Here is a 26,716-nt window from a genome sequence, read left to right as displayed (position 1 = left end):
CTCATTGGCTGTTGAAACTAGATGGACTGGGTTAAAGGAGCTTAACGTTGTTCCAGCTCCCCCCTTTAAGCTAAACTGACAAACTTCTGTTTTTGCCTCTTTTCCCCTTCTGATAAACACTTTCCTACATGGCCCAAATGAGGCTTGCTTTCCAGTTAATCAGACTTTCCATCTCCCAACCCTTCTGAATCCAGTTTTAAGGGCACCTGAGATTGATCTGGGCTGTTTTGACTATTTTCAGATTTAATTAAACTCCAAAACACTATAGGCACATTTATGTTTGCAAGTCTGGTGCTCACAGAGAACTATAAACTACAAACTCTGATTAGATCCTGTCCTTTCTAGCTAACAACTGAGCATAAAGAATTGTCAGCCAATCAGTATTAACATACTGGTTAATAACTGCCTTGTCCTGTTTTTTGGGTCCATTATAAATACAGTCTTCTTCCCCTCTTCACAAATATAAGAGAATTGTTAGCATTTTCCTGTGTTCCCTGTGGCAAACATTTGTGCTTTCCAAATTCCTGCTGTTGCAGTGTGTATTCCCAGGAGTTGGGAATCAGGGTGAGTCAAGAATCTTCTCCAGATCAACTTTTCAAGCACAAGGCAACAATATATTGCCATTTCTGGACCAGCATTCACTGCCTTCAAATGGTATTTCCCTGTCCACAGATGTAGGGCCATAGGCTTGCAACTGAAACCCCAGATTTTGATGTCATGTGATCAGTGTGGGGCTGATATTTGAGAACCGGGACTGCATCCACTTAGGGAAGGCCTCTAAGCTGGACTAAACATTTTAGAAACAGGTAGAAGCAATCACATTTCTGGACTGAATGTGAGGGCCCATCTCACCAAAGCCTTCAGATGCAAAATTCTGGATTAATGGTTGGAAGGGAAAGGAGAGGAGGAAGCAGCAGAGCAAAGAGCAGCCCTGCTGTGCAGGCAGTGAGCTTTCCCACTCAATCAGTTCTCTTGGTTTGAGAATCACCTAGAAAAGGCAGTGAGAGGAGCTGTTTCTGGCTAAAACTTCTGGCCTGTACAGCCAGTGGGAAATGGAGGAAACAATTGTCTTTCCTTGGGTTGAGACTTAAGATATAGTTAGAGTTGACTGTAAGGGATGGAACCCAGATAGGAAGCTACCATCACATCATTCAAAAAATTTTTACAGGTATTCCATCTTTGCGGTGGTAAAGAAAAAAAGATGGAAGCACAGAGGAAAACATGAAAAGGCTACAAATGGAAGATGAGGATATCTGCAGCACTGGTGAAAATTACGTGAATGAAGAAGGGAGATTAGACAATCATAGATCCTTCTGGTAGTATCTGCAATCCTGGGAGTTTCTCTCTATTGCGCCAGTGAAATTAGAATTGCCTCTGTAACATCCCCAGTACTATGTTCCCTGAAGTGACTTCATTTAAATAGCTCTAAGTTTAAACAGATTGCTGATTAAAGATACTGATTATGGCCTGTAATACCTTTACTTCAAATTATCTAACCTAGGGTACTGAATGTGGATACAGCTTTTGCTAATGTTTGTCCTTATCTATGCTTCTGATTCTGTTCTGTCTACTCAGCATAACCTTCCAAATTTACTAAGAGTATTTGTACTGGAACTGATTATCCTGTGTTAGATAAAGTTTTGTTCAGGTAAGCTTGGGAACTCTCTGTCCTGCTTTTGATTGTTATCAGACTTGGCTTTTTTTTTTTTTTTTTAGCATTCCTTGTCTTAGGTATGACTCACTGAATTAAAGAGCTGACTCTTGGACCTGTGTCTGCTAGCACTCTGGCTGATGATTCTTTGACATACAGGATTGAATAGTAAACTCTGAGACAGGTCAGCAGAGGCCACAGAACTGGGATTGCTAGATATGAGCTTTGCATAGGGGCATTGGAACAAATTGGAATTCAAATACTGTACAAGATGAGTCACAGTGTACTGTATATGCCAGACTTCCAGATGCAATGGAATACTTCGTGCTGGAACCTGATTTTGCTATAAAAGCACTGATATTTATTACTGTTTATGTAATTCTCCTCTCTTTCTATCCCCCGCCCCATGTTTGTACTTCTGACTTGCCCGATCTTGCACTATTACTTCTCTCTGCAGATTTGAGCCTGCTTGAAATGGAGCAAAAAACTGATTATTTCTGAAGGTTATTTTTCATTCTCACTGATTTGCAAGGTGGAACTCACAATGTGGCCAGAAGAATAACAAAGAGCGCTAATCCCAGTGTAGCTGCTTATCCTCTTTAATAACCTAAAGCTTTGCAGACCTGTTCCATTTTTCAGTTGGTCTTATACGTGACAGAATACAGCAACAACAAACTAGGAAGATACAGGCCGGCAGGTATTGAATTTGAGTATGTGGATGGCTTGCTTAGAAAAAGTTGTGCAGCGGAGTTGCCTGTTACATAAGTAAAATGCTCGTGTTAAACAGGGATGGAACAATGTTTTCCAGTACTAGCATAAATCCTTTAGAACCCATTTATTTTAAATCATTTAATCAGTGGTCCAAATCACAATCCCCGTAAGTCTGTGATCAACATCTAATAAATAGGCAAAAAGAAATAAAATTGCTGGCTGGCATGGTTAGGAAGAAAGTTACTGAAATGTTATCAGCAAATCCTTATAAAGAGCAGTCAGTGACGAGTTCCTTGAAAGATAAACCTCAATTTTTTAAACAGCTTGCTGTTGGGTCCTCTTTGTCATCCTGCGGAGCAGATGGGGAGCACGGCTGCTTTTGACAGTAGCCATCTCGTATGGCTTCCCACCCATTCTTGAAGCAGCTTGCTAGAAGGGTGGCTTTTGTTCCCCATTCCTTTGTGCAGAATGTTGAGACACAAAGGCTTGGTTCTAGCTCTCTCATTCAGTGGACTCCCTTTCTTCCATATAAGGCCATCCTGTTTTCTCACTTCCTGCTTCAGCTCCTTTTTCGTTTTCCCTCCCCTCTTCCTTAACTTGCCCTGGATCCAGGCTTTCTCCATGTGGCACGGTTCTAACTATTCACAGCTGTCTGAAACTGCAGCGTACCGAAGACTGTTGCTGAGCATTTAATTTCCTTTCTTTACTGGAAAAAGAACTTCATGACCTTGGGACAGCTTTTATAACTGGTCTTACTTTTTTGTTCATTTTTTAGAGCTTTGAAACGCTTCCCCCTCATTTTAAAAGGGGGAGCCTCAGCATCTTGAAGAAGAAGTGGGAAAATCCAAGCTTGGGGACGGAGGTTCGGAAGGAGGCTCTGGAAAGCTGCCGTGCTGAGGTTAGGCAGAAGGCTGTCAGCCCTGGTGGTGGAACTGAAAGCGGCTCTGCTTCCCTAGCAGAAATTAGAAAAACCTCAGGGATTAGTCCAAGACTTCACTCCTCTTCCAGAGTGTTTGGCCGGTTCAAATATCCCAGTGTTGACAGTGAAGAGGATAAAACACATTCACCTGACAGTGGGGAAATGGAAAATTGTCTTAGAGAATCCAGACAAGACATAGGAAAGCTGGAGACCAGTGAAAACTCCGATTCATCAGGGAAAATAGAGAAGTTTAATGTTCCTCTGAGCAAACTAAAGATGATGTTTGAGAGGGGGGATGCAGTTCAAGCAAAGGTAAGGAATGAATTGCTTCAGTTCTCCCTGGCTCTTGGGAAAAAAAAACTTGCAAAGGGGTAAGTAAAATCAGTCTGCTGTGCAAGCGGGTATCTTATTTTTCCTGTTGTCAAAAATCTCCTGTGCAGATAGCACAATAACTCTTGCTCAAAGGAGAAGAGTTTGTGTGGCAGAATGCACGTTTTTAGAATGCCATTAACTTGGAAAAAGAAACCTAATTAACTAAAGTTAGCCTAATTGGGGCGTTGGCCCCCCCCAAATAAATTGTGAATTGTGCACGCATGAAAGAATTGTGAAAAGAACCTGGGGAATGTGTATGTGTGTCTTGTGACTGCAGTACAACACTTTGTTGAATTTGCTTTTAGAGTTGTAGAAACTAATGTATGAAGCTACAATTTTTTGCACTCTTCTCTGTCTGCATCCTGGCAAATGTTTCTGTCTGCTGCTAAATCTTCTCACAGGAAGAAAGTGTGTGATGATAGTCTGGGAATGCTTGTCTTCACCAGTTTTGACTTGCAAATTCATGGGCCTTGCATTTTCCTACAACTGCTCATGAAATCTGATCCAGCATGTGGACTACAGACTGTGTCCCTGGGGAAAATTGCAAATTGCGTAACAAGAAAATGAATTGCATATGGTAGTGACTTAAAACACAGTTTGGTTGACTTTTTCCAGTTTCTTCATAGTTTCCTTCAGCTTAGTTCCTGTACATGTTCCAAGTATATGCTAGAATATAAACAGATATGGCTGTGATCTAAAATGCCTGAGGGCTTTGAAGAAGTGAATTATTTTTGAGTCAAGCTAAATTTTGTAAATTAGGTCTTCAGAGTAGGTTGTCACCGGAGCAGTTTATCTTACCTTAACTGGATACATCCTACTATGTTGATTGAGTTGTTCAATTAGATCTGAACATAATATGGATGAAATAGCTGGGTGTGTACAGCTATCCCAAGAAATGTGGACACCTGATCTATAGACATAGGATGACTCACCTTGAGCATGACAAAAATGTTTATTTTCAAAACTTAGTGCAGACATTGCCTGTATTGGTTCTAGGCAAATTGGAAGTCATTTAAACATGCTAAGTATATGCAAGTTTTTCAGTTGTACAAAATCTTTGAGTTATAACAGAAACTGGCCCATAGAGAAAGCATTTCATACTCCTTACAATTGGAAAGTTACTCTTAGCTGTGTAGAAATGGTCTTGCAGAGAGAATGTCTCAGCCTGAAGGCATTATCTTTAGATGCATATTTATGGTTGTCTACATTTTAAATAACTGTCATAAAAATCTCTGTGTTGTAAATGATATACTCTAGTAAAAATGAACATTATGTAGTTTTGCATCACTGACAATCTAGTAGTACAGAAAATATGTTACAGCAGCAGTAAGCCCAAGTCTGGATTTCATAGATGCACAAAAGTTATTTTGATAAGCTAAATACTTTAGGCATCTTTTCTTCTTCTCCTTATTGCTATACTTTAACCAATTTTATATAAAACACTATCTTCCCTTACATCTTTGTAATGGAAAGAATTATTTTTTCAAAAGGCTCTAGAAACTTCAGATCAAGATTGGAATAAGGTATATAATGCAGTTTTCATTGATTTATATACCTGTTTTGTGGCATATTCCAAGTGTAGGTGGTATTCAACCTGACATACTCAAAATCCACTAGAATACATGTATGTTATGCATTATGTTATCCAATATCTGGGAGCAGGTGACAGCATTACAGAAATACTGATGTGTCTGTCTGATTCTTCTACAGCTAAGCCCATTGTCCTTTCAGCATGTTCTCTTATCTCGTGCAGTTGACTACTCATGCAATCTGCAGAACATGAGACAAAGCAAATAGAAGGGAAGGACATGGACTGAGAGACTGAAGTATTGAGGATGGGGATAGAGGAGAATCAAAATGGCAGCCATAAGAAAAAGGACAGGAAGTGACTCATATTATGACAAGTTTTGTTTAGTCCAGTACACAATAAAAATCACCAATATTTTAGGCTGTGATAAATCTTACTTGATCTTGTAACTAGGATATGCATGCTATTGAGTTACGATTATTCTGTTTCAAGTAAACTGAAATGGTGGATTCAGGAGATAGTTTAGAATGAATTTCCAGGAGTAAGAATTGGTTGGGCATTGTAGCAGAAATCACTAAGGAAAGATTGGGGCCAAAGAGGGAGAAGAAAGTAGCATGGTGATTGCTCAAAAGGAAAATAAGTATAGTGTATTGCTTGGATTGACTAATAATTATAATATTAATGCACAACAATAAGTAAACATCTTTATCTTCACCTTGTTGAAAACTGCAAACACAAAATCTGATTTAAATGTTTTGGAGACAAGGAAAGTTTTTTTCCTTCATATTCTTCTATTTAAGGATTTTTTTAACAAAACATTTAGTTGATAAATGCAGGAGGGTATATAAACTGCCAAAACATAGTGGCTTGGATATAGAGATGAACAGAGGTTTGCTACACAGTGAGGCTTTCTTTCCCATGTGCTCCTGTTCCTCAAGTAGTTCTTGAAGTTCAGGAGCTTCTCTGAAATTGCATAATGAAGAATGGCAGACAGTAGTAGGAGTTGAAAGAACTTGTGGGGCTGCCTTCTGCAAATAGAAATGCCTGTCAGCTCACTCTAGATATCACTGGATCCAAACTAGTATTGTTGCATTTTAAATACTCATATCATTTTCATTGACTATTAAATAGTGAAGGAAAGTGGAGTAGAATAATGTCCTATGTACTTTATGATAACTTCATTCTTTCCTTTGTCTAACACTTATTTGAGGACACAAACAATATGGCTGTGCATGCAGCTTTTGAAAATGATTCAAAAGAATTACTTTGGACCTTGCCCAAGGCCAAGTCCCTTTGTGCTATTTCTTAAAGCAGGCTTCTAGTTGCAGTAATTTTAATGAGTATATTCCTTAAAGCGGTGACATCTCTCTCTCTCTCTCGGTCTTGTACAGTTATGTGGTGGTCTTGTGCAGTTATGTGGAAGCCCGAAAAAAGTTGAGATGCTTTAATAAATAACAAATATTCTGCACTCATATAAAGTCTAAAGCACCACTTTCAAATAATTTTTGAAGCCTGAATAAACAATGTAGTCTTCCTTCAAAAGATTATTATTGGAGGGTCATTGCAGTGAGACCCAGTGTATTGTAGTCAAGGTTTGAATAGAATTGGAGAGATCCAGCCCTGATTATGGAAAACCCACTGGATGATTTTGGATCTTTCAGGCCCAATCTAGATCCCAAGGTGCTTTAGGTCCTGGAGTCAAGGCAATATATGTGTCTAATAAACAAAGAATCAGCTCAGCTGCTGCAAAGACTCTTATAGAATAAAGCAAGTTCTGACGGGCAGGGGTCACACCTTGCTTTAGAACATGCTGTGTGCCATAGAGTAATGATCATTAGTGAGATTTTTATGCAAGGACTATTTTTATGCCATTGGCACAGTATATATGTATAGCAGGGGTAGGCATTCTTTATGGTTGAGAGTATACAGTATGGAAATTTTGAGACCAAGCTGTACTCGTATTCAGAAAATGACTACCATGAAGAACCTGCTGATTTGCAAAATAACTGTCATGGTAAAACTAGCCAGTCACAAAATACAGTTTACCAGAAGGCAAATATCCTTTGCAGGATGCTTTCTGCCAGCCCATTTAGACCTTTGTGGAGCCCAAAGGCATTTCTTTAAATGTTATGCTGAAGGCTAACTTCAGAGCAGTGATGGTGAACCTATGACATGAGTATCAAAGGTGACACGCTACAACGTTTTGGGTGACATGCCAGGATTCACCAACACCTGACAACAACTATTCTCCCCGTTAGAGTTACCAAAGCAACTGAATTTGTTTTACTCGTATTTCATTTTTGTAATTATTTGATGTTTCTTTATATAATCCATAGCACCACACGTGATTGGACTGTGTTTTTTTTAAATAGATGAATATACAAAAAATTATTTCTCTTTTGTTCTGGGGGGTGACATACCAGCAGAGTCAAGTTATGACTCTGAATTTTTGACACACTGAGCCCAAAAGGTTCGTCATCACTGCATTAGAGCATGCTAGCTTTCTATTTATTAAAATAATTTTTTTTTAAAGTCTTGTGGAGCATTGAGCCTGATGGACGGACCCTACTTAAGCCTTTGCAGGACTCACATTGCTGACCCTGGCATATTCACAAATCTTACCCATTGATGCTCCTTTTTTTTTTTGCTTCCCTGGCACGTTGCTATTCCTAAAATACCCTGATTGTAATTCAACCTCAAAGATCTGGACAAGGTTTACCTTTCTGGTACAATCAACCAATTACTGTATTCCTACTTTTAAACTATATTTTGCTAGATTAGCACCAGCTTTTCTAAGTTTGCAATAACAATGTTTATATGCGGTCACATATCTTATGCTAAGGATTGTTCTTAAATCATAGAATCAGAGATAGTTACTAAATATACACAAGAGCCTAAATGCATCCAGAAGGTTTTAACTTTAGAATGTATTATCAAAATTATCCCCAGTGCAGTCCCCTTCAAATGAGTTGGATTAATTATGAGAACAGAAAGCCAACAAATTTGAAGGGCATTAAGTTGGGGAAAGCTCTGCTGGAAAGTGCTTAGCTTAAGGAATATATATAGTTCATTTCGATAGAAATATGGCACAAAGATGATTCTTGTGATTGGTAGTGAATGCCTCATTGCTTTGGAAATTGTCAGAAACCCATTTTAATTCATTTCAGCCATGAAATGGCCTAGTCTTTGAGAGTGACGAAGGAAGAGATGCTGACAAGGCTGCCAGCTATAGTATTTCTTTTCAGGCACTGACTTTCTGAGGACTTCGCCAGTAGCAAGATAATTATCTGGAGTATAAAATAAGTTGCTGAAGACTTTCAGCAGTGATCTGGAAGTGTGTGTGTGGGGGGGCTTCCAAGGATTTCATAAACTGGAACCAATTCAGTGCTGAATATTGGGATTTTTAAAAAAAATCCTGGATTCAGAATACAGGTACAGTGGGGCAAAAAAGTATTTAGTCAGCCACCAATTGTGCAAGTTCTCCCACTTAAAAAGATGAGAGAGGCCTGTAATTTTCATCATAGGTATACCTCAACTATGAAAGACAAAATGGGGGAAAAAATCCAGAAAATCACATTGTCTGATTTTTAAAGAATTTATTTCCAAATCATGGTGGAAAATAAGTATTTGGTCACCTACAAACAAGCGAGATGTCTGGCTCTCCCAGACCTGTAACTACTTCTTTAGGAGGCTCCTCTGTCCTCCACTCGTTACCTGTAGTAATGGCACCTGTTTGACCTTGTTATCAGTATAAAAGACACCTGTCCACAACCTCAAACAGTCACACTCCAAACTCCACTATGGCCAAGACCAAAGAGCTGTTGAAGGACACCAGAAACAAAATTGTAGACCTGCACCAGGCTGGGAAGACTGAATCTGCAATAGGCAAGCAGCTTGGTGTGAAGAAATCAACTGTGGGAGCAATAATTAGAAAATGGAAGACATACAAGACCACTGATAATCTCCCTCGATCTGGGGCTCCACGCAAGATCTCACCCCGTGGGGTCAAAATGATCACAAGAATGGTGAGCAAAAATCCCAGAACCACACGGGGGGACCTAGTGAATGACCTGCAGAGAGCTGGGACCAAAGTAACAAAGGCTACCATCAGTAACACACTACGCCACCAGGGACTCAAATCCTGCAGTGCTAGACGTGTCCCCCTGCTTAAGCCAGTACATGTCCGGGCCCGTCTGAAGTTTGCTAGAGAGCATTTGGATGATCCAGAAGAGGATTGGGAGAATGTCATATGGTCAGATGAAACCAAAGTAGAACGTTTTGGTCTAAACTCAACTCGTCGTGTTTGGAGGAGAGAGAATGCTGAGTTGCATCCAAAGAACACCATACCTACTGTGAAGTATGGGGGTGGAAACATCATGCTTTGGGGCTGTTTTTCTGCAAAGGGACCAGGACGACTGATCCGTGTAAAGGAAAGAATGAATGGGGCCATGTATCGTGAGATTTTGAGTGAACACCTCCTTCCATCAGCAAGGGCATTGAAGATGAAACGTGGCTGGGTCTTTCAGCATGACAAAGATCCCAAACACACCGTCCGGGCAGCGAAGGAGTGGCTTCGTAAGAAGCATTTCAAGGTCCTGGAGTGGCCTAGCCAGTCTCCAGATCTCAACCCCATGGAAAACCTTTGGAGGGAGTTGAAAGTCCATGTTGCCCAGCGACAGCCCCAAAACATCACTGCTCTAGAGGAGATCTGCATGGAGGAATGGGCCAAAATACCAGCAACAGTGTGTGAAAACCTTGTGAAGACTTACAGAAAACGTTTGACCTCTGTCAGGCCAACAAAGGATATATAACAAAATATTGAGATGAACTTTTGATATTGACCAAATACTTATTTTCCACCATGATTTGCAAATAAATTCTTTAAAAATCAGACAATGTGATTTTCTGGATTTTTTCCCCCATTTTGTCTCTCATAGTTGAGGTATACCTATGATGAAAATTACAGGCCTCTCTCATCTTTTTAAGTGGGAGAACTTGCACAATTGGTGGCTGACTAAATACTTTTTTGCCCCACTGTAATTGCTTAAATGGCCTTCCTCCGGCTGAGGATGCCCCCCAGATATATTTGCAAAGTCACACTGCTTGGAGACTGTACAAACTGTAGTCTTAGCGCACCGAAGAGAGCTGGATAGTGGAATGCAGGTCTCCATTAATTCAACTTCCAATCTCATTTAGCAGATCTGCGGCAAGCTGCATTCAACTTGCAGTTGGGATAGAAAGGATACTATTGTCAGTGCTACATCTGGCATGTGTAAATAACATATCTGTGAAGTAGTTTTTTTAATCAAAATATTGGAACTCTGAAGATAATGCTGTGGAATGTCATGCCCCAATCTGTGTTTTCTGCAAAATCGACCAGGACAGCTAGTGCAAAGTATTTAGGAAGGCTTCTTTTGCTTGATTAAGCCAAATCTTATCACTCTATACGTTAGTCCATACATCAAACTCTCCTTAAAAAAGTATTTAGTTCTATATAACTAAGTTGTTTTGTAATAAAATTCCATTAACATATATACCCTCAGTACTGTCTGATACCCCATGACCTTTTAATGCAATCAGTGTTTGCAAAATATGGCCCTGAAGTACCAACAAAATAATCTTCTACATGTGGTTGAAAGAAAAACATAACATCTTCTGGAGTACCTTAAAAAATTCTGGGTTTCTATTTGAGCTGAGAACTGATTGTTATTTTTTGGAATTTAAAACAGTTTGTGCCTCAAAGTCAATTGGTGTTGGCTTATGTATTTAATCATTCTGAAGAGGTGGCTGCATGGTAATCTTTTTTAGCCTTATGAATTAAATTGGATCATGCAATCTGGGAGGTCTTCTCTAGAGGGGAGGAGAGTTACGATATAGGTCGTCCCCAGTTTAAGAACGAGTTCTGTTCCCAAGGTCTGTCCTTAAGTCAAATTTGTATGTAAGCCGGAACAGTATTATTGTATTACAGTATTAATAATGTATAAGTAGTAGTGTGTAATGAACTTGAACCATTGTGTAACTCGAATCATTGTGTGTTTAACTCGAATTTTGCAACAATAGGCTCCGTTCTTAACTATCTTAACTCATCCTTAAACCGGACGTTCTTAACCCAGGGACTCCTTTGTAGTTTAGACATTCTACAAAATAGAGGATGTGCAGGTTTAGCGGTGCACATGTCTTTAACAGCTGACACAAAAGTTCTGCCACTCCTTCTAGTATAGTTTTGCTAAGGACAGGCAATTCTTAAACATGTATAGCTTTGTTTTTCCTTTCCCCAAAATTTTTATTAAGGGCTAGGTGGGTTCCATGTAGTCTGACTGACTTCATTGGATTGTTCCAGGTAATCAAATAACTTATTTATTGTACCTATAGCCACTCTTTTCAGAAAGCTTTAAACTGCTTTAAACATCTAGGCAGACTTCTACCTAAGCAATAACCAAGCAGAAATCTGCTTTACTTTAATAATATGATGCCATGTCCTTTCAATTATATGGGCCAGCAACGCTGGACCTGTGTTTTAGCGTTCTAGATGTGACAGTAGCTTGCTGTGACTATTGAAGAAAGAAATTATTGGAGGATAAATAACAGCTTTAGAAAAGCTGTGGTGAAAGTGGAAGAGCTATGGAAAGTGATGGCCATCTTAATCTTTCCACAATACATTTATGGAAATATATTATATTGCCTGTCCAATATTTTTTCTTTTTCCTGTTGTAGATTTCTAGACTTGCTTTTTCTTAAACTGTGGGTGACAAGAAAAACTGGAATCCCATGAACATCTTTACTTTAATCCATGAGTGTTTCTTTGGGTCAAATTAGTTTGAAGTCAGCATTCCAGTCCCCGTATCCTTTCTGCTCTTTGTGACAATAATAGGTTCAGTATATTAATTATGATTTTTCTGCTCTAATCATCTACAGATGTATTGACTTTCATAAGCACGCACGCACACACAAATGCCGACATGCACACATTCTTTCCTCTGAATGAAATGCTTTTTCTTATTGGTTCTAAACTTTCTGTAAAAGCTGTTCGCTACCTAGAAATTACTTGTATGTGATATCTGCATGTAGGGTGTGTAACATGCTTTCTTTCACATACTTTCTGATTCTCTGCAGTGCTGAGACTTCTGGAACTTGTATGCTGACCTAAAATTCTATTGCCTAATTCTTCCCCTCTTAAGAGTATAGAAAAATGCAGGCCCAGATGAATTCCTGTCTGCTGACAGCAACTTAGTGAGGAAAGGACAAGGCTCCTAAGAAACTGGAGCAACCCGTAGCTTTCGTTTTTAATGAAATAATCTATTTGACTTCTATGTGCACTTTTAAAAAATCTGCCTATATCACTAAAATTTGTTTTTTGATTAAGTGTAACAGTATGAAGTTTAACAAGAACCATCTGTCAGTTTGGAAGGAAATTGTTTCTTATTTTTTTCACACTCCTATTAAAAGATTATTTCAAAACCAAAATTGCTTCTGAAATAAAACATTTCTCACTGTTGAATTTGCTCAAAGACTTTGTTGATTATTCTGGTGACTTAAATGATAATGATTATTTTTGGGCATCTAGCCATTGATTCACTTGGTTTTTTGGTTAGATTTGAGATCATTCTTCTATTTATTGTGATGTGATTATTTTCACTAGATGTGTGCTGTGTGTAAAGAAGATAGTGTTGGGAAGTGTGTGTATATATGTGTCTATTTGGGCCTTCTCTTTTACTACAGCCAAATTATTCAACTTTTTTAGGATTACCAAATGCCAGATGAAATTGCTATATTTTCTGCGAAAGGATCGAAATAGGAATTTTTTAAAAATACTGTGGATGCTAACCAGGGGATCCTTTGGGAGCATATATCCAGAATCTTTGAACTTTGGATAGATGGACATGTTGTGGAACTATTTATTTCTTAACAACCAACGTTACTTATAAGTAAAGAATTTTGAGTCAGAGTATATTCAGTTCTAATTCTTAAAATAGAACTTTCACACTGCAAATGTGTTCCTGGTACTCTTATATTTAAAAGATCTGAGATAGAATTTTATAAAAGATCTGAGATAGAATTTAGAATTCTAAATTCTAAATAATAATGATATGGTGTCACATTTGAGAGATAGAAATCTTTGCCGATACACTGTGCCAAATATCTGCCAGTGGACACAACAATGCCTAAAATGTAATCACCTCCTGTTATAAACTGGGAAGGATGAAAATTAAAACCTGATGTACACACTGCTTCTTCTAAGGGTTCCCTAGTAAAAGCCCATTGTGACAGAGTGCCACCCTCAGGCCAAACCTCCTGACGTGCCTTAGTCTGTCTAGCTCAGGAGTTCTTAGCCCTTTTACCAAAGACTTCCTCCTTCAGCCCAGCTCTAGGAAAATAGATTGAAGGGCGCTGTGGATCTTCCTGCTCGCAGAACCCAACAAATCTTGTGTCGGTCCTGAAACACAAAGGGTGGCTATGTAACCTTGCATAATGGGAAATTTTTAATAAATTTATTTATTAAACTAAGGAACCTAAATCTCTAGATACAAAAAGGAGTTTAACCACAGGAAGGCAATAATTTCAGGCACCTGGAATTTGACGTAAAATTAGTACAGTCAACCTAGGTAAATTTAATCTTTACCAGCTTGAATAAATTCTTAGCTTTCACCATATATTCAGAGTTCACTGAAAGAGAACATCTTGGCTTGCTGCTTGGATGTCATTAGACTGATCATCCTTGCTGCTGCTTGCTTTTTTTTTTCTCTTTATTTGAGCACTAATCAAATAATAAACAGAAAATCTATCCTTCTTAAAACAGGTTGTTCATGACCATGGCCGAGCTGCTGAGGGTAGGAGAATCTCAGAGAGCAGCAGCTTTTCAGAGGACCTTGACTTCCCTCCTGCAGAAAGAATCCACAATTCTTCATGTGAGCAATATTCAATATAGTTGGGATGGCTTCCATGTGTACTCTGGCATGCACGGTATTTATCCCTTTAACAAAGAAAAGGGACACTTCAAAATTAAAAATACTAACAACCTAAAATACAAATATACCTAATTATTTTATACGAAGTAGCTAAAAGAGAAGTGTGAGATAAATGCTTATATATTGCTTATATACTGCAACTGTGTGCCTGATCATTGTAATATGCAAGAATTATGTATGCACCTTTTAAAAAATGACCATGCATTGTGTATGCTGAAGAAAGTTGTAGTTGATCCACTCAGGGATTGTACACGAGACAAAAGGGCCAGAATATTGATTGTATATATAAAATAAGTATGAAGCACTCCAGCTGGTATGAAATACTAATTTTATGGCATTTTCTCCATGTTCATTTAATTTGTATGCCGCCCATCCCCCCCACATATACATAAGATTGGTGGTGGTGCAATGGTTTCAGTTTGTACAATCAATTAATGATAGGAATCCTTACAGTAACACTGTAGCCTAGGCTAGTGTTTCTCAGCCTCAGCAACTTTAAGATATTTGGGCTTCAACTCCCAGAATTCCCCAGGTAGCATGTGTGGATTTCAACTGTCAGAATTCCCTAGCCAATATGTGTGGACTTCAACTCGTAGAATTATCCAGCCAGCATGCTGGCTGGGGAATTCTGGGAGTTGAAGTCCATACATCTTAAAGTTGCTGAGGTTGAGAAACAGTGGTCTAGGCCACAGAAGTTAGTCCTCCATACTGTAGATAGGGGAACTGAAGTTGAGAGTGACAGCAACATCCCTAAATCATCTAATTCAGAGATGCAGAAATGTTTGGTATGGCTCCCGTTGTTGTTGTTGTTGTTTAGTCGTTAAGTCGTGTCCGACTCTTCGTGACCCCATGAACCATATTGCGCCAGGCCTTCCTGTCCTTCACTGCCTCCCTGAGTTTGCTCAGTTTCATGCTCATTGCTTCAGTGATGCTATCTAACCATCTCATCCTCTGCCGTCCTCTTCTCCTTTTGCCTTCAATCTTTCCCAGCATCAGGGTCTTCTCCAAAGAGATCTCTCTTCGCATTAGGTGACCAAAATAATGGCTCCCAGAGACTTCCAAATATTGTTACCAAAGTAGAATTCTTAACATAAAGGAAGGAGAAAATGTTACTAGATTCATGACTGGAGAGTTAGCATATAAAATATATCTAGCTGAAAAGTAAATAATACCTATTTTTAATTCTGATTACTGTTTTTACCTGAAATTGTTGTAACAAAAGGGATGGAAAAATTGTTAATACAGAAAATTTGTGTGAACTGTTAAGAGTTTGAAATAGTGCTGCAGCCAAATGTGAGTCCGGCAATGCTATAACCCAATTTGGTTTGGGATGAAATTTATAAAGTAATAGTGGTGGATGAAATATTTTTTTCAGTTCTGTATTCAGAAGTAAGAAAAATCATTCCAGGGCTGATAACTGCCTAGTCCTATTGGATTGAGGCAATGTGTACATTTTTTTTTAAAATAAGTAGCCCTCATTGTTGATATTTCTTCAGATTCGTAGCTACTACACTAATCTCAGGTTTCTGGTGATGACCTTTATTTACTTCAAAGGGAGATACTAAGGCGTCCCTTTATAAAATGGAAATGTCTCTTGGATTGCAGTCACTAACAACTGCTGTATCCTTGTGTGCAAACCAAAGGAGATAACGCAATCATACATTCTTCTCTGGTGCGGAGACAGATCTGTGGTAATACAATAATCACATAAAATTTGGCCGTGCCACAATGGCAGCAGCTCTTTGTTATTTTTCTTATCTCAGCAAACTGGATGAGTTTGCCAGTTTATAATCAGAATGTGTTTTACAGTATTTTAAATTGGGTGACATAAAGTGCAGTTTGTGTTTGTATGGACCTGAACTGTATGCCACCAAACAACCATTTTAGCTGTAGTTCTGAATGGTATGTAAGTTCAGAAATAACCTCATCAGTTGCTCAAATGGGTGTGGGAGTGCAGAGGTACTTTCGGGGGGGGGGGGGAAGCCAAAAGCATAAGCATCTAAATTATATGGCTTCCCATCCTGCACTTTTGTCATTATCTTCCTGTTTTGAAGGGTAGCTCTTGAACGACTCCTCACATCCAGGTCTGATGCTATTGCATATAATTTAGCTTTAAATTAGTAAAGAAAACAATGGAATCTTTAAACTAGACAGTGTTCATTCTTTCAGGTAGACTCTTTTTGCCTTGGTTATGAAGCTGGAATTAACTCATCATGCTCTTTTGCCACCTGGGTCATTTAAGTAGCTGTCCCATTAAACAGAGTGAATTTTTGATCTCTTATGATGTGTCCAGTAACAGCAGTTGTGTATGTTATTCTAGATCAGTGCTTTCCAAACTTGGCAACTTTAAGATGTGTGGACTTCAACTCCCAGAATCACCCAGCTGGCTGGGTGATTCTGGGAGTTGAAGTCCACACATCTTAAAGTTGCCAAGTTTGGAAAGCACTGATCTAGATCAAATCAAATCTTTATTATGGCCAAAGAACAGCATAACTGTTCTAGATCATTTGCTCTGTTCCTCTGCAGTATCAAGCCCGGAGAAAACAGAGGGCAGGAGAAACCTAGAAATACCTCGCTTTTCAGAAACGTCCATCAAGGATAGGCTTGCTAAGTATCAAGCAGCTGTGTCCAAGCAGGGTGGCTCTTGCAGTCATGCGGTAAGTTTTACTTCTTAGAGATGGGTGGCTGTTGCTGTTCTGCAGCAGAGGATTCCATCTGAGATGCTACTGATGGCTTTGCCTTGAATGTTCAACGTTCTTGAGGGTCATGAATTTCCTCCTTTTAAAGTCTTGTTTCCTATTAAAGCCACTGGAACCTTTTTCAGGCTCTTTTTTTATGTGTGTGGAATGTTTCTCTGTCGTTTTGCGAGTAACCAGTGTTTTGCCTCTGCAGTGGCATAGAAGATAAGCTTTGCTTACCTGTTTGTGAATCAGGCGGCTTTTTAAAAATGTTATCATCGTGAGAGAAAACAAAGTTGCAGACAAGATTAAGTGACTAGCCACAGATCTTGCCATCTCTGATTTGTTGCTTTGATCCCCAAGTAATTAGCTTCATTTTTCCTCTTGTAACCTCAACCTTGTAATGTTGATTCGTACTGCATTTCTGTGGCTAATCTGAACTGCTAGATAAAATTTAATTGGGATACGAGGAAGAGGTGTTGTTAGGCAGGGACCAGGAAATTGCACCCCTCCAAATGCTACCAGCTCAGCCACCCTGGACAATATTGAGTTATGAGGAATTGAAATCCAATACAGGTAGTCCTCAACTTATGACCACAATTGCGACTGGAACTTCCATCAGTAAGCAATGTGGTCATTAAGTGAGTTGTACCCGATTTTACGACTTTTTGCTGCAGTCATTAAGCAAATCACACGGTTGTTAAGCAAATCTGGCTTCCCCCATTGACTTTGCTTGTCAGAACCCCCCGGGAAGGTCACAAAAGTTGATCACGTGACCCTGGGATGCTGCAAGCATTGTAAATACATGCCAGTTGCCAAGCGTCCGAATTTTGATCACATGACTCTGGGGATGCTGCAACAGTTGAAAGTGCAAAGACTGGTCGTAAGTCACTTTTTTCAGTGCCATCATAAGTTTGGTCATTAAATGAATGGTCGTAAATCAAGGACTACCTGTAACTCCTGAAATTTTACAGACTGCTATGCTTACACCAGAATACTTAGTTTTGCAATGAAACAAATATCAGAGATTCCACGTTCTGCACTGAAAGGGGTGAAAATTACAGCTAGTCTTCAACTTATGACCAGTCAGTTAACAACCATTTGAAGTAGCTATGGAGTCCTTGGTGCTCTCTGAGCTTGGTTGTTTGCTTGCAGATGTTTCATTACCCAACTAGGTAACATCAGTATGATCATGGATGCTCACCTCAGACTAAACAAATACCAGCACACCATAGATAACCTCAAGGAGCAACTAGAACATACCAAATTCTACTTTTGTATGGAGGGGAGGTGCTTACAGAATGCCTTTTTGTGCTACTGAAATAAGGAATGGCAAGGAACAACTGGTTAAAATGAGTATATGCTGTATTTTTAATGAGACCATAACATTTAAAGTAATAAAATATACCATATCCTATCCTGCTTACTGAACTTGAAGTATGTCCTGTATACTTGGACGCTGTTCTCAAATTAGTGTGAACCTAAGGTAGATCAATATCTACTGAACAATTTCTGGAGGCTTTGCAATAGAATAGCAAGTGTTTCAGGCTAACCCTAACCCACCTGTTTTGCCAAAGAAGATCTCCCTCCATTTCTTCTTAAATTAGGCCACTGAAATTAAGGAAGCTTGAAAAAAAGTAGATTTTTATATAGGAAAGCATACAATCCAGTTCTGAAATTGAAAACATTTTTGGTCTTAAAAGTTGGTTCTAAATGTTTAGATGCCCCCCTCCCTGATTCCAGTCATTGTTTTGCCTCTGATTCTAGCTCATGTTTGAAGTTCTAGGAAAAAGTAGTAGTTCCCCAAGTGTGGATCTGCCCACTCATTTTGTCAGAGGTTCATATAAAAAGGAAGGAGAGGAATGCATGCTCATTTAGTGAGTACAATGCTAAGTTGTGATAAAGCCTGAACAGCTGGTTGAGGTTAGACTTCAATGTCTGTTCCATGAAGCCCATTAGTAACAGTTGCTACATAATATTTTAGAGAGCTGATGGCTTACTAAAAGCTTCAGATTATAAAGAATAGCATTTTACTTAGAAGCTTGATAAGGAGAAAGAATTTCAGTGTGCAAAACCCAGATATTTTCTGTATCTGCATAGGAATACTGTAACTGCAAATGAGTTTTTTGGGGGGATGGGATGGGATTATATACAGAGTTTTCCTTCTGTTTACAAAGTTCTAGATTAATTTATTCAAGTGTGATCCCCTCAAGGCATGTTAGACTACAACTTCCATCAAAGACAGCAGGCTTGGCCACTGGGAATTCTAGTCTAAAACTAGACAACCTGTGACTCATTGAGTCATTGTTTCAGAGATATTTCCTTACCTAAACAGAGAAACAGAATGACCAAGGGCAAAAAAGCAGTGGCAGTGTGAGCAACTTACGACTTGCTGCTGGCTTCCCCATTGACTTTGCTTGTGCAAAACTGGCAGGGAGCATCAGCAGTCTTCCTTCTCTCCCTCCAGCTTCCCCACTGACTTTGCTTGTGTGAAGCTGTCAGGGAGCATCAGCAATCTTCCCTCCCTCCCTCCCTCCCTCCGACTTCCCTGCTGACTTTGCTATTGCTCCCTGCCAGTATTGTACAAGCAATCTTCCTTCCCTTCCTCCGGCTTCCCCGTTGACTTTGCTTGTGCAAAGCTGGCAGGGAGTGTCAGCAATCTTCCTTCCCTTCCCCTTCCCCTTCCATCCATCCGTCCATTTGAGGTACCTTAGTTCAAAAATTGTTGCCCTATGGCACACTATTTTGCACAGTTGAAGGTTACAGACATGAGAGTTTTAGTAGTATATAGATATCTCAAGGGTACCACGTAGAAGGCTGTATAGAAATTTCAGAGTTCCATAAGTGAGAGAGTAGACTAAAGGCCATCTGCCCTTCTAATAAACAATCCTATCATATATCATCAGGGTTCAAGTTTTGTTCTTCAGCTTAGCAATCAGCAGAGAACTGATTCATTAGGCAATGAGCAAAGTGTATTTTCTCCCTAAGCCTTTGCAAAAGCCTAAAATGATTTTTAAAGGAAATGTCTTTCTCTTCCCCAGATTCTTTGCAGTTGACAAGGCAAGCAGGAATTGGCAAGGAATATTTCTCTCCTCCTGTTATTTTGCATGATTTAGTGGTTGTGTGTATGCTTGTGTTGCTGAGGGAGAAGTAGTAAGTCTGTCTGCAAATTAAGCATTTGTAGAAAGTGGTAGCTTTTTCCAGTGCACAAGTCATCACTCCTACCCCAGGAGTGAAATCATAAACGATACTTGCTGTAATTTCTTTTTCTCAAAATACAGCTAGCTTTCCAGCAAAAGAAAATAATTATTATTTTGGTACTGGCAGGGGCACCAATTTGATATTCAGCCCATATTCAATTACTCTAAAGACTAATATTTATCCAAACTCAAATATTTTATTATTCTGTAGAATGAGATTCAAATGAATGAAAATGAAGACAAAGACTACAATTGTGAACAGAAGGAGAATTTGCCACCACGCTCTGACAGTTTCTTTCCTCAGCAGAATGAAGAAAAGGTAAGAGACAGCCATGGTGCTGAAAATTAAAACAACCCAGATGTGGAATTGCTGTGAAACCATAGCATCTGGAAATGGGATTGTATGAACTGATGAAAATTGGTGAATTAATATTCCAGCTATAAGATCATGGAAAACATTTCAGTCTAAAATTTATAGCATATACGATTATCAAAATGTATATATTTTATCTTGCTTTATTAGCATAGACTGAATAGAGTGGATCTTTAATATGTATTATAGCTAAGATACCTCTTAGTAGCTTTTTGTTTCCAAGGATAGATTAATATGAAGCAATGTGTAGCGTAGCTTGAGATGCCCACAAAAAACTTCATTGTGCAGAACTCATAGGAGAATGAAGTGGTGGTTGGCGTATCTTCATGGGGCTTTTTTGTGTAGGAGATACTAGACTGGATTCTGCCCTTCAATAATTTTGAGCAAGTCACTAAAACCTCGCTTTCCAGTTTCTTTCCATTTGTTACTTTGGAAGTTGAGCTCTCTCTTTTGCTTTTGGCAGGATTGGATATTCTCCTGTTACAAAATGAGTTCTTCTCTCAAGGGTTCCCCAGTAAAAGATAATTACAATAACCTGTCGTTACTCAGGCTGAACCTCCTGATACCTGCTGGACTGTTACCCAGGGAGTTCCTAGCCCAGCTCCAAAAAAATGGAAAAGAAGGTGCTTTGGCTCTTCCCACCTAAAATCTAGAATGCAGACTGAACAAACTTTGCGGCTACCCTGAAACAGAAATCATTGTTATTTGGATCTTCAGTGATTAAACTAGAGAAACGCTGAGGGGAAATGGGTTGTGTGTACATTTTTCAAGTGGTTCTGCTTGTTAGCCTTATTTCTTGAAAGCTATCAACACATTCCTATTTCTTATGCAGAACTTATTCCGTACATTCTCAGGTAACTGAGCTTAATCCTATCCTAGTAACCTCTTGGTGTGTTGGAAGTTTCTTTCCCAGCAGAAGGTTAGCTCATTTTAAAGCAAACACCATGAATTAAAGAAGTAATTTCCTTCTTTGTTCTTTTCCTACAGCTGAATGGATGGTTTCAGTAAAAGGCCTCTTCCTGCTGATTTGAAAGAGTGAATAACGCATGAGTTTATAGGCCTTTTTGTGGCTTTCCCTTCTGCTCTGATTAAACACTTGCTTGACACGCATGAGGACCTCATGTAGGAAATGTGGAAATGAGGGGTGGGGAATGTTTTTTAAGTATCCCTATGAAGAGTTTTTGCAGCTTTCCTAGGCATAGGCAGAATGTGGGCAAGAACATTTAATAAACCTACAGTATGTTAATTATTTAATTTGCATGCCAAAAGCACTGCTTCATATCACATGAGGGCTTAGAAGATGAGTGTCTTTCACCGTGAGTGCTGTTGAATGTACTATGAAATGCTTGGAATCATCTGTTTCTCCAAATAAGAACCACAAGCACAGAATGTTAGCCCAGCTTACTTGGCTTCTTGTTAATTTGCACAGCTTAATTGCTCAAAATGGGGCTTTCACTGTAAATTAGAAGGAAGCTGCAGTTAAGCTTATTATGGTGTATTGATTCCTTAGTTGAGCACTCTTGAGGTGTATTTGATTTAACAGAGGGAATACCCTGGGGAGGGCACTCTTTTACTGAGAATGTGGCACAACGTCTTTTATGATTGCCCTGTACTCAAGAATGCATGTGTATGTGTGTATACACATGTACATATACTGTGTATATATATATATATATATATATATATATATATATATATATATATATATATTGCTCACTTCTCTGAAACTCCAGATAGAACTCCCTCTCAGTAGAAAAAATGCTGGGTTCTGCTTTTGTTACGTGAAGAGGACCTGGCATTTCCTCTTGATACCATACAATATTTTAATATTTGGAAAGAATAAGCATTCAAGTGCAATTTAAAAACTGTAATAATAATAATTAAGATGTCAGTGTTGAGGAAAACAACAGTTGGGGAAATTTTGTGCTGCTTACATGGAGAAGCAAAGGTCTGTGTGTAGAAAGACAGTATTACCCCAGATGCTTCTCTGGATTTCTGAAGACTGTGGCGATACTGCATGCTCAAAGGCTAAATGGGCTAGGTGCCTTGCCTGATTAGATAAAGCTATGGTAAGTTACATTTTTTTAATGGGTGATGCTTAAGACAAAGAACACTTTCAATGTAACAGGGAAGCCTTGCTGCACTGAAACCCTGGGAGAGGTTTGTTAGCAAGATTTCTGATAAATTAGCTAACTTGATTTAACATATGAGGATAATTGAGGCCATTGTGTATCAGTTTCTCTAGAATAGAGCCTAGTTAACCAAGTGAAGAGTTGTATATGTCTCAGATATCTATATATTGTGCAGATCTCCTGTTCTCTGTGGACCTGGTATTCCAAGGCAAACATAGCAGCAGTTGAGAGTCAGTAGTTAAAATTGTGTTGGTGTCAGCTTTTTCAAACAAACTGTGAGAAATGTTTAAGAAAAAAAGTGAATACCCTTCACTGATATTTAATGGCTTAAGAGCCAAGTAGGCTACTAAAGAGACAGCCTGACATAGTACATGACACCTTGGTCTTTATTCAAGGCTTCATTTCAAGCCCAAGCCTCCTTCATGGAGCTGGTCAATAAGACTGCTAACTTTGGAATATGTATAGTGAACATCTTAGATTTATTTCAGCTGGGAGTGATCTCTTATTTAACAGCACTCATGGAGGCATTTGATTAACAGCTGGCTGCATTTTGTCTGGGCTTTGAAGCTAAGCGGAGTTGAGCCTGCTGGTACTTGAAGGGGAGATGTCTGAGCAATATTAAGGCAATAGGCTAGACTGGGAAGTGGGGGGGGGAGAATCTTAGAAGGTACCAGTGGCAAATCATTTCCACACTGTTGGGGAAAAAGCTACATGGATGCATCTGTAAAAATGAAGTTGAATTTTACTCAAAGAAGATCTTATCAATGTAGTACCTGTGCTGAATATGGTTCATTTTTAAATGTTAATTAATTATATAGAATCTGACTTGGTCTCAGTAATGAAACAATTTGCAATGGAAAAGCACTTGAGTTGTGAAATCATAGTATTGGAGGCTAGATTTTGGAGCTGGAGGACTGGACTTGTTAGGGAAAGGCAAGTAGCTGCAAATGCAGTCTAAAACTCTGCCTCAGTTGTTCCCAGTCTGCAATCCAAGGCCTCAAGGATATTGCTTATAATCTCTAGTACTGGTGCCAAAATTGGGGGGAGGGGAAATAGTGAAACCTTTGGGAAGGTTTGGCTTTGTCACCTAAAATCTTCAAGATTTCAGGTTATGATTTGGTGATCCCATGGATTTCAAAAAAATTTAAATTTTAAAAATTAAATGTTACTTTAAAGTGTAGCTTAACACATTACTTAATGTTTGGGTTCTGTGGACACCATCTGGGAGAGTTCTGTTTTTCACATTGCCAGTTGCTAGCTTGTAGTGGTCCTCAGAAACTTTCAGTCATGGTATAATGGTCTGTGTAAACCAAGGTAGTAGGAACTGCTGATTTATGGCAACTTAAGATTTGATGTGGCAGTAATGCTGTGTTTTTGGCATTTAATCACAATTTGCTTTGTGCTTCCCCAACAACTTTGCCTGCTTTGCTGCTTCCATGCTTACACGTGAGGTAAATTCCAATTCTCTGGATATCTCCATGAGGAAAGATGGTTAATATACATATCTCTTCTATAGGTTTCAGTAAGGGATGGTCTGAATTCCAGTCTCTGTGAAGATGGCACCGGTGAGTTCTTAATCTCCCTTTTATCCCCAAACCTACAAAATAAGGAATTAACAGATGTTCCTGTCTGTCAGTTTTTACCAGTTACTTAGTTTAGAAAAATACCTACTCTGCCTTCTGAAACTCAATTCTGGAAACATTGCCAGCCCTCTATTTAATCAGAAATAAGCTGCCTAAATCAGCCCTGCAACCTAATTGTTTATCCTATAGTCTGAAGCTCTTAAGAATTTTGCATATGCTTAAAACAGAATAGGTTGTGTTCTCTTTGCTTCAATACGAGTTGGTAATTTCAAGGCATTTGTGACTTAAAAATACAACTAAATGGATTTTGCCATAGAAACAGGGAGAAGAGGCTGCTATAAGCGAAAAAGACAAAAGAAAAATATTGATACAATTCTATGCTAGTTACATCTCTGAATTTGAATTACTGCAGAATAATAGATTTGGAACATGAGTCTGCTTGTCATCTTTGTTTATTCTTTCAAGTTAGTGTGTAGCAGAAATAATGTACTTTTTTTGTTATCTCTTAAATGGAACATAAGTGGAACTTGAAGATAAGTTAGAAATAGCGTGTTTGGGGGAATTATCAAGGCAAAAATAGCTTATAGAGACATGAGGCTAACTTTTCTTGGTCACACACAGCCCCCTTTAGCACAGCTGTTGCTTCTGCTTTCAGTTAACTATGGGTTTACTATATTACCTAAATTCTAAACCATAGTTTTCACTTGAGTGGTCCTGATGGCAACTAGATGAAATCAAAATTAAATGAGCTTAAATGTAAGTAGAGGTGCTAATTTAAGGCCAACTGCAGATATTAATTATGCATGTTGCCTACATGTGGGTGAAACTGTTTTAATACTAGGGATGGGAGAGGGGAGCTATTTTAGGACTGTAGCACAGGGAGAGAGAAGGCTTAGTTTTTTATGTATTATTCCTCTGTGCTTCAGTTAGCAGAAAATAAGCTCCCATTCTTTCTGTCTTAATCAGAGTGGAAGGCCAAGGATTAAAACCTAGTATTTAAAACAGATCTGTCTTGTTAATTATTATTTTACTTTAAACTATCTCCCCCCCAAAAAATCCCTTCACCTAAAATTGAACACTTTGTAGCATTATACGCACCAATGCAATGCTTTCATTGACTAAAATTTATACAGTTTAATGAAGGAAATCTTGGCCAGTCAATGGCAAATAGCTTTAGCCATCAGAACTTATTTGACTGAATCTGAACAAATGGTGTACAGAAATGCTTTTACATATTGTTTCCCATTGAAACATTGAACTAGAAAATAATAGAATATGGTAACAGCTTCAAAATAAATAGTTGATCTCAGAGGCTAAAGGTAAGTAAGTTTTAACTTATTCCAATTTAGGGTATATAATTTATTGGAATTATCTGTTAAAGAATTTTGCCCAATCCTAGGAAAGGATGTGGCAGCTTTAAAGACTTAGACAGGTGATATGTAGGCTGCCTTTTTATGCTCCAAAGCATAAAAGCATCTCTTCTGAATTATTTCCAATATATTGTTTCTAGTTTTTCTGAATATCAGTTGTAGCCCTAGGGAAGTCAAGTGCCAACAGCTAAGAATCCTTGAAAGATGGTTCTTCTGAAATGGTACTAATTGATCTATAGCCCTTTATTTAATATCTCTTCCATATCTAGATAACATCTTTTGTTGATTTTCAGATTTGTATCATACTATGTTGTTTTTGTTTTGCTGCTTTTCAAGTCCCTCCCTTCAGAAAAGTACTTAGCAGTTTTTTATGAAGTAGGAAAATATTGTTGGGTCAAACTGATAACTGACTAGTCATTTAAAACCTAAGCTCTGGATTACCTAAATAGGCTTCATGTGTGAACAAAAACTTTATGTATCTTGCGAAACTTAATGTTTTTGTGCACTGTATTTAATAAATTAACTTTTCTTAAACTAGGGTTTGTCTATGGGCACTTCAACATAGGCTTTTTGCACCACTGCAGAACCAGATATTTCTGTTCTGAGACCATCATCTGTGTTCAGCTGTGGAGTTGATTAATTTCTAACTTAGTTGCAGTGTATCCAGAATCACATGGAAGCATTATTTCTGTTTGCTTTGCAGAAATTATGGGTAGTCATTTTTCCTGTTGGCAGAAATTCTTGCCTCACTGGATCGCAGGTGTTATGTAGCTTTCTGTTCATAAGTCCTTAAAGTGGATTGTGGCCTAACAGCTTCATAGGTCTCCCTTCACAGCAACCATTCAGATTTTTTTGCATGGGGGGTAGGGGCCATATGATCAGACAGATGTCCAGCACTCTTCTACTGCAGCAGTGTTGATTGCTTGGCTGGCTTCAAAATGATTTGGTGGAACTGGGGAGTGGAAATGGCACTACATGGAAGAACCTTGTATTTATGAGTTTTAAGGGAAAAAAACTAATATGACTCCTTTTGTTTTAGCTGGATTGAACTTCCAGAAAGAGACTGAAATTGCAAGATCTGTCTGTGCCAAACAGCAAAGTCCTAATTCTAGAGCATCTAGCCAGTCTGACAGCTCTCCTCCCAAAGGAGTGAAGGTACAATGGACATTTTTTTTCATTGTTAGCAATGGGCAATACAGAAAAAAAAACTCTGAAATATAAATTAGTTGATGA

General features: G+C 38.7%; 1 protein-coding gene across 3 annotated transcripts in view; it reads left to right on the top strand.

Moving 5' to 3' along the window:
- LIMA1 (LIM domain and actin binding 1) overlaps positions 1-26,716 on the top strand; it is a 60,675-nt gene that overhangs the window by 24,437 nt on the left and 9,522 nt on the right. For 2 of the 3 annotated variants that reach the window (XM_088138174.1, XM_088138175.1), the window contains exons 4-9: positions 3,138-3,593; positions 13,979-14,087; positions 16,674-16,804; positions 20,237-20,344; positions 24,047-24,095; positions 26,523-26,638. In XM_088138174.1, coding sequence (XP_087994300.1) covers positions 3,138-3,593; positions 13,979-14,087; positions 16,674-16,804; positions 20,237-20,344; positions 24,047-24,095; positions 26,523-26,638 — 969 coding nt within the window. The remainder of the gene's footprint in view (positions 1-3,137; positions 3,594-13,978; positions 14,088-16,673; positions 16,805-20,236; positions 20,345-24,046; positions 24,096-26,522; positions 26,639-26,716) is intronic. The other variant, XM_088138176.1, reaches the window with a different exon arrangement.

This window comes from Python bivittatus, unplaced genomic scaffold (assembly GCF_059951505.1).
Source record: "Python bivittatus isolate LINGU-HERP-01145 unplaced genomic scaffold, Pbiv_v1 ctg000220_np1212, whole genome shotgun sequence".
Classification (NCBI taxonomy): domain Eukaryota; kingdom Metazoa; phylum Chordata; class Lepidosauria; order Squamata; family Pythonidae; genus Python; species Python bivittatus.
The sequence above is the reverse complement of the archived record's forward strand: the minus strand, read 5'-3'. Positions and strand labels throughout refer to the sequence as shown.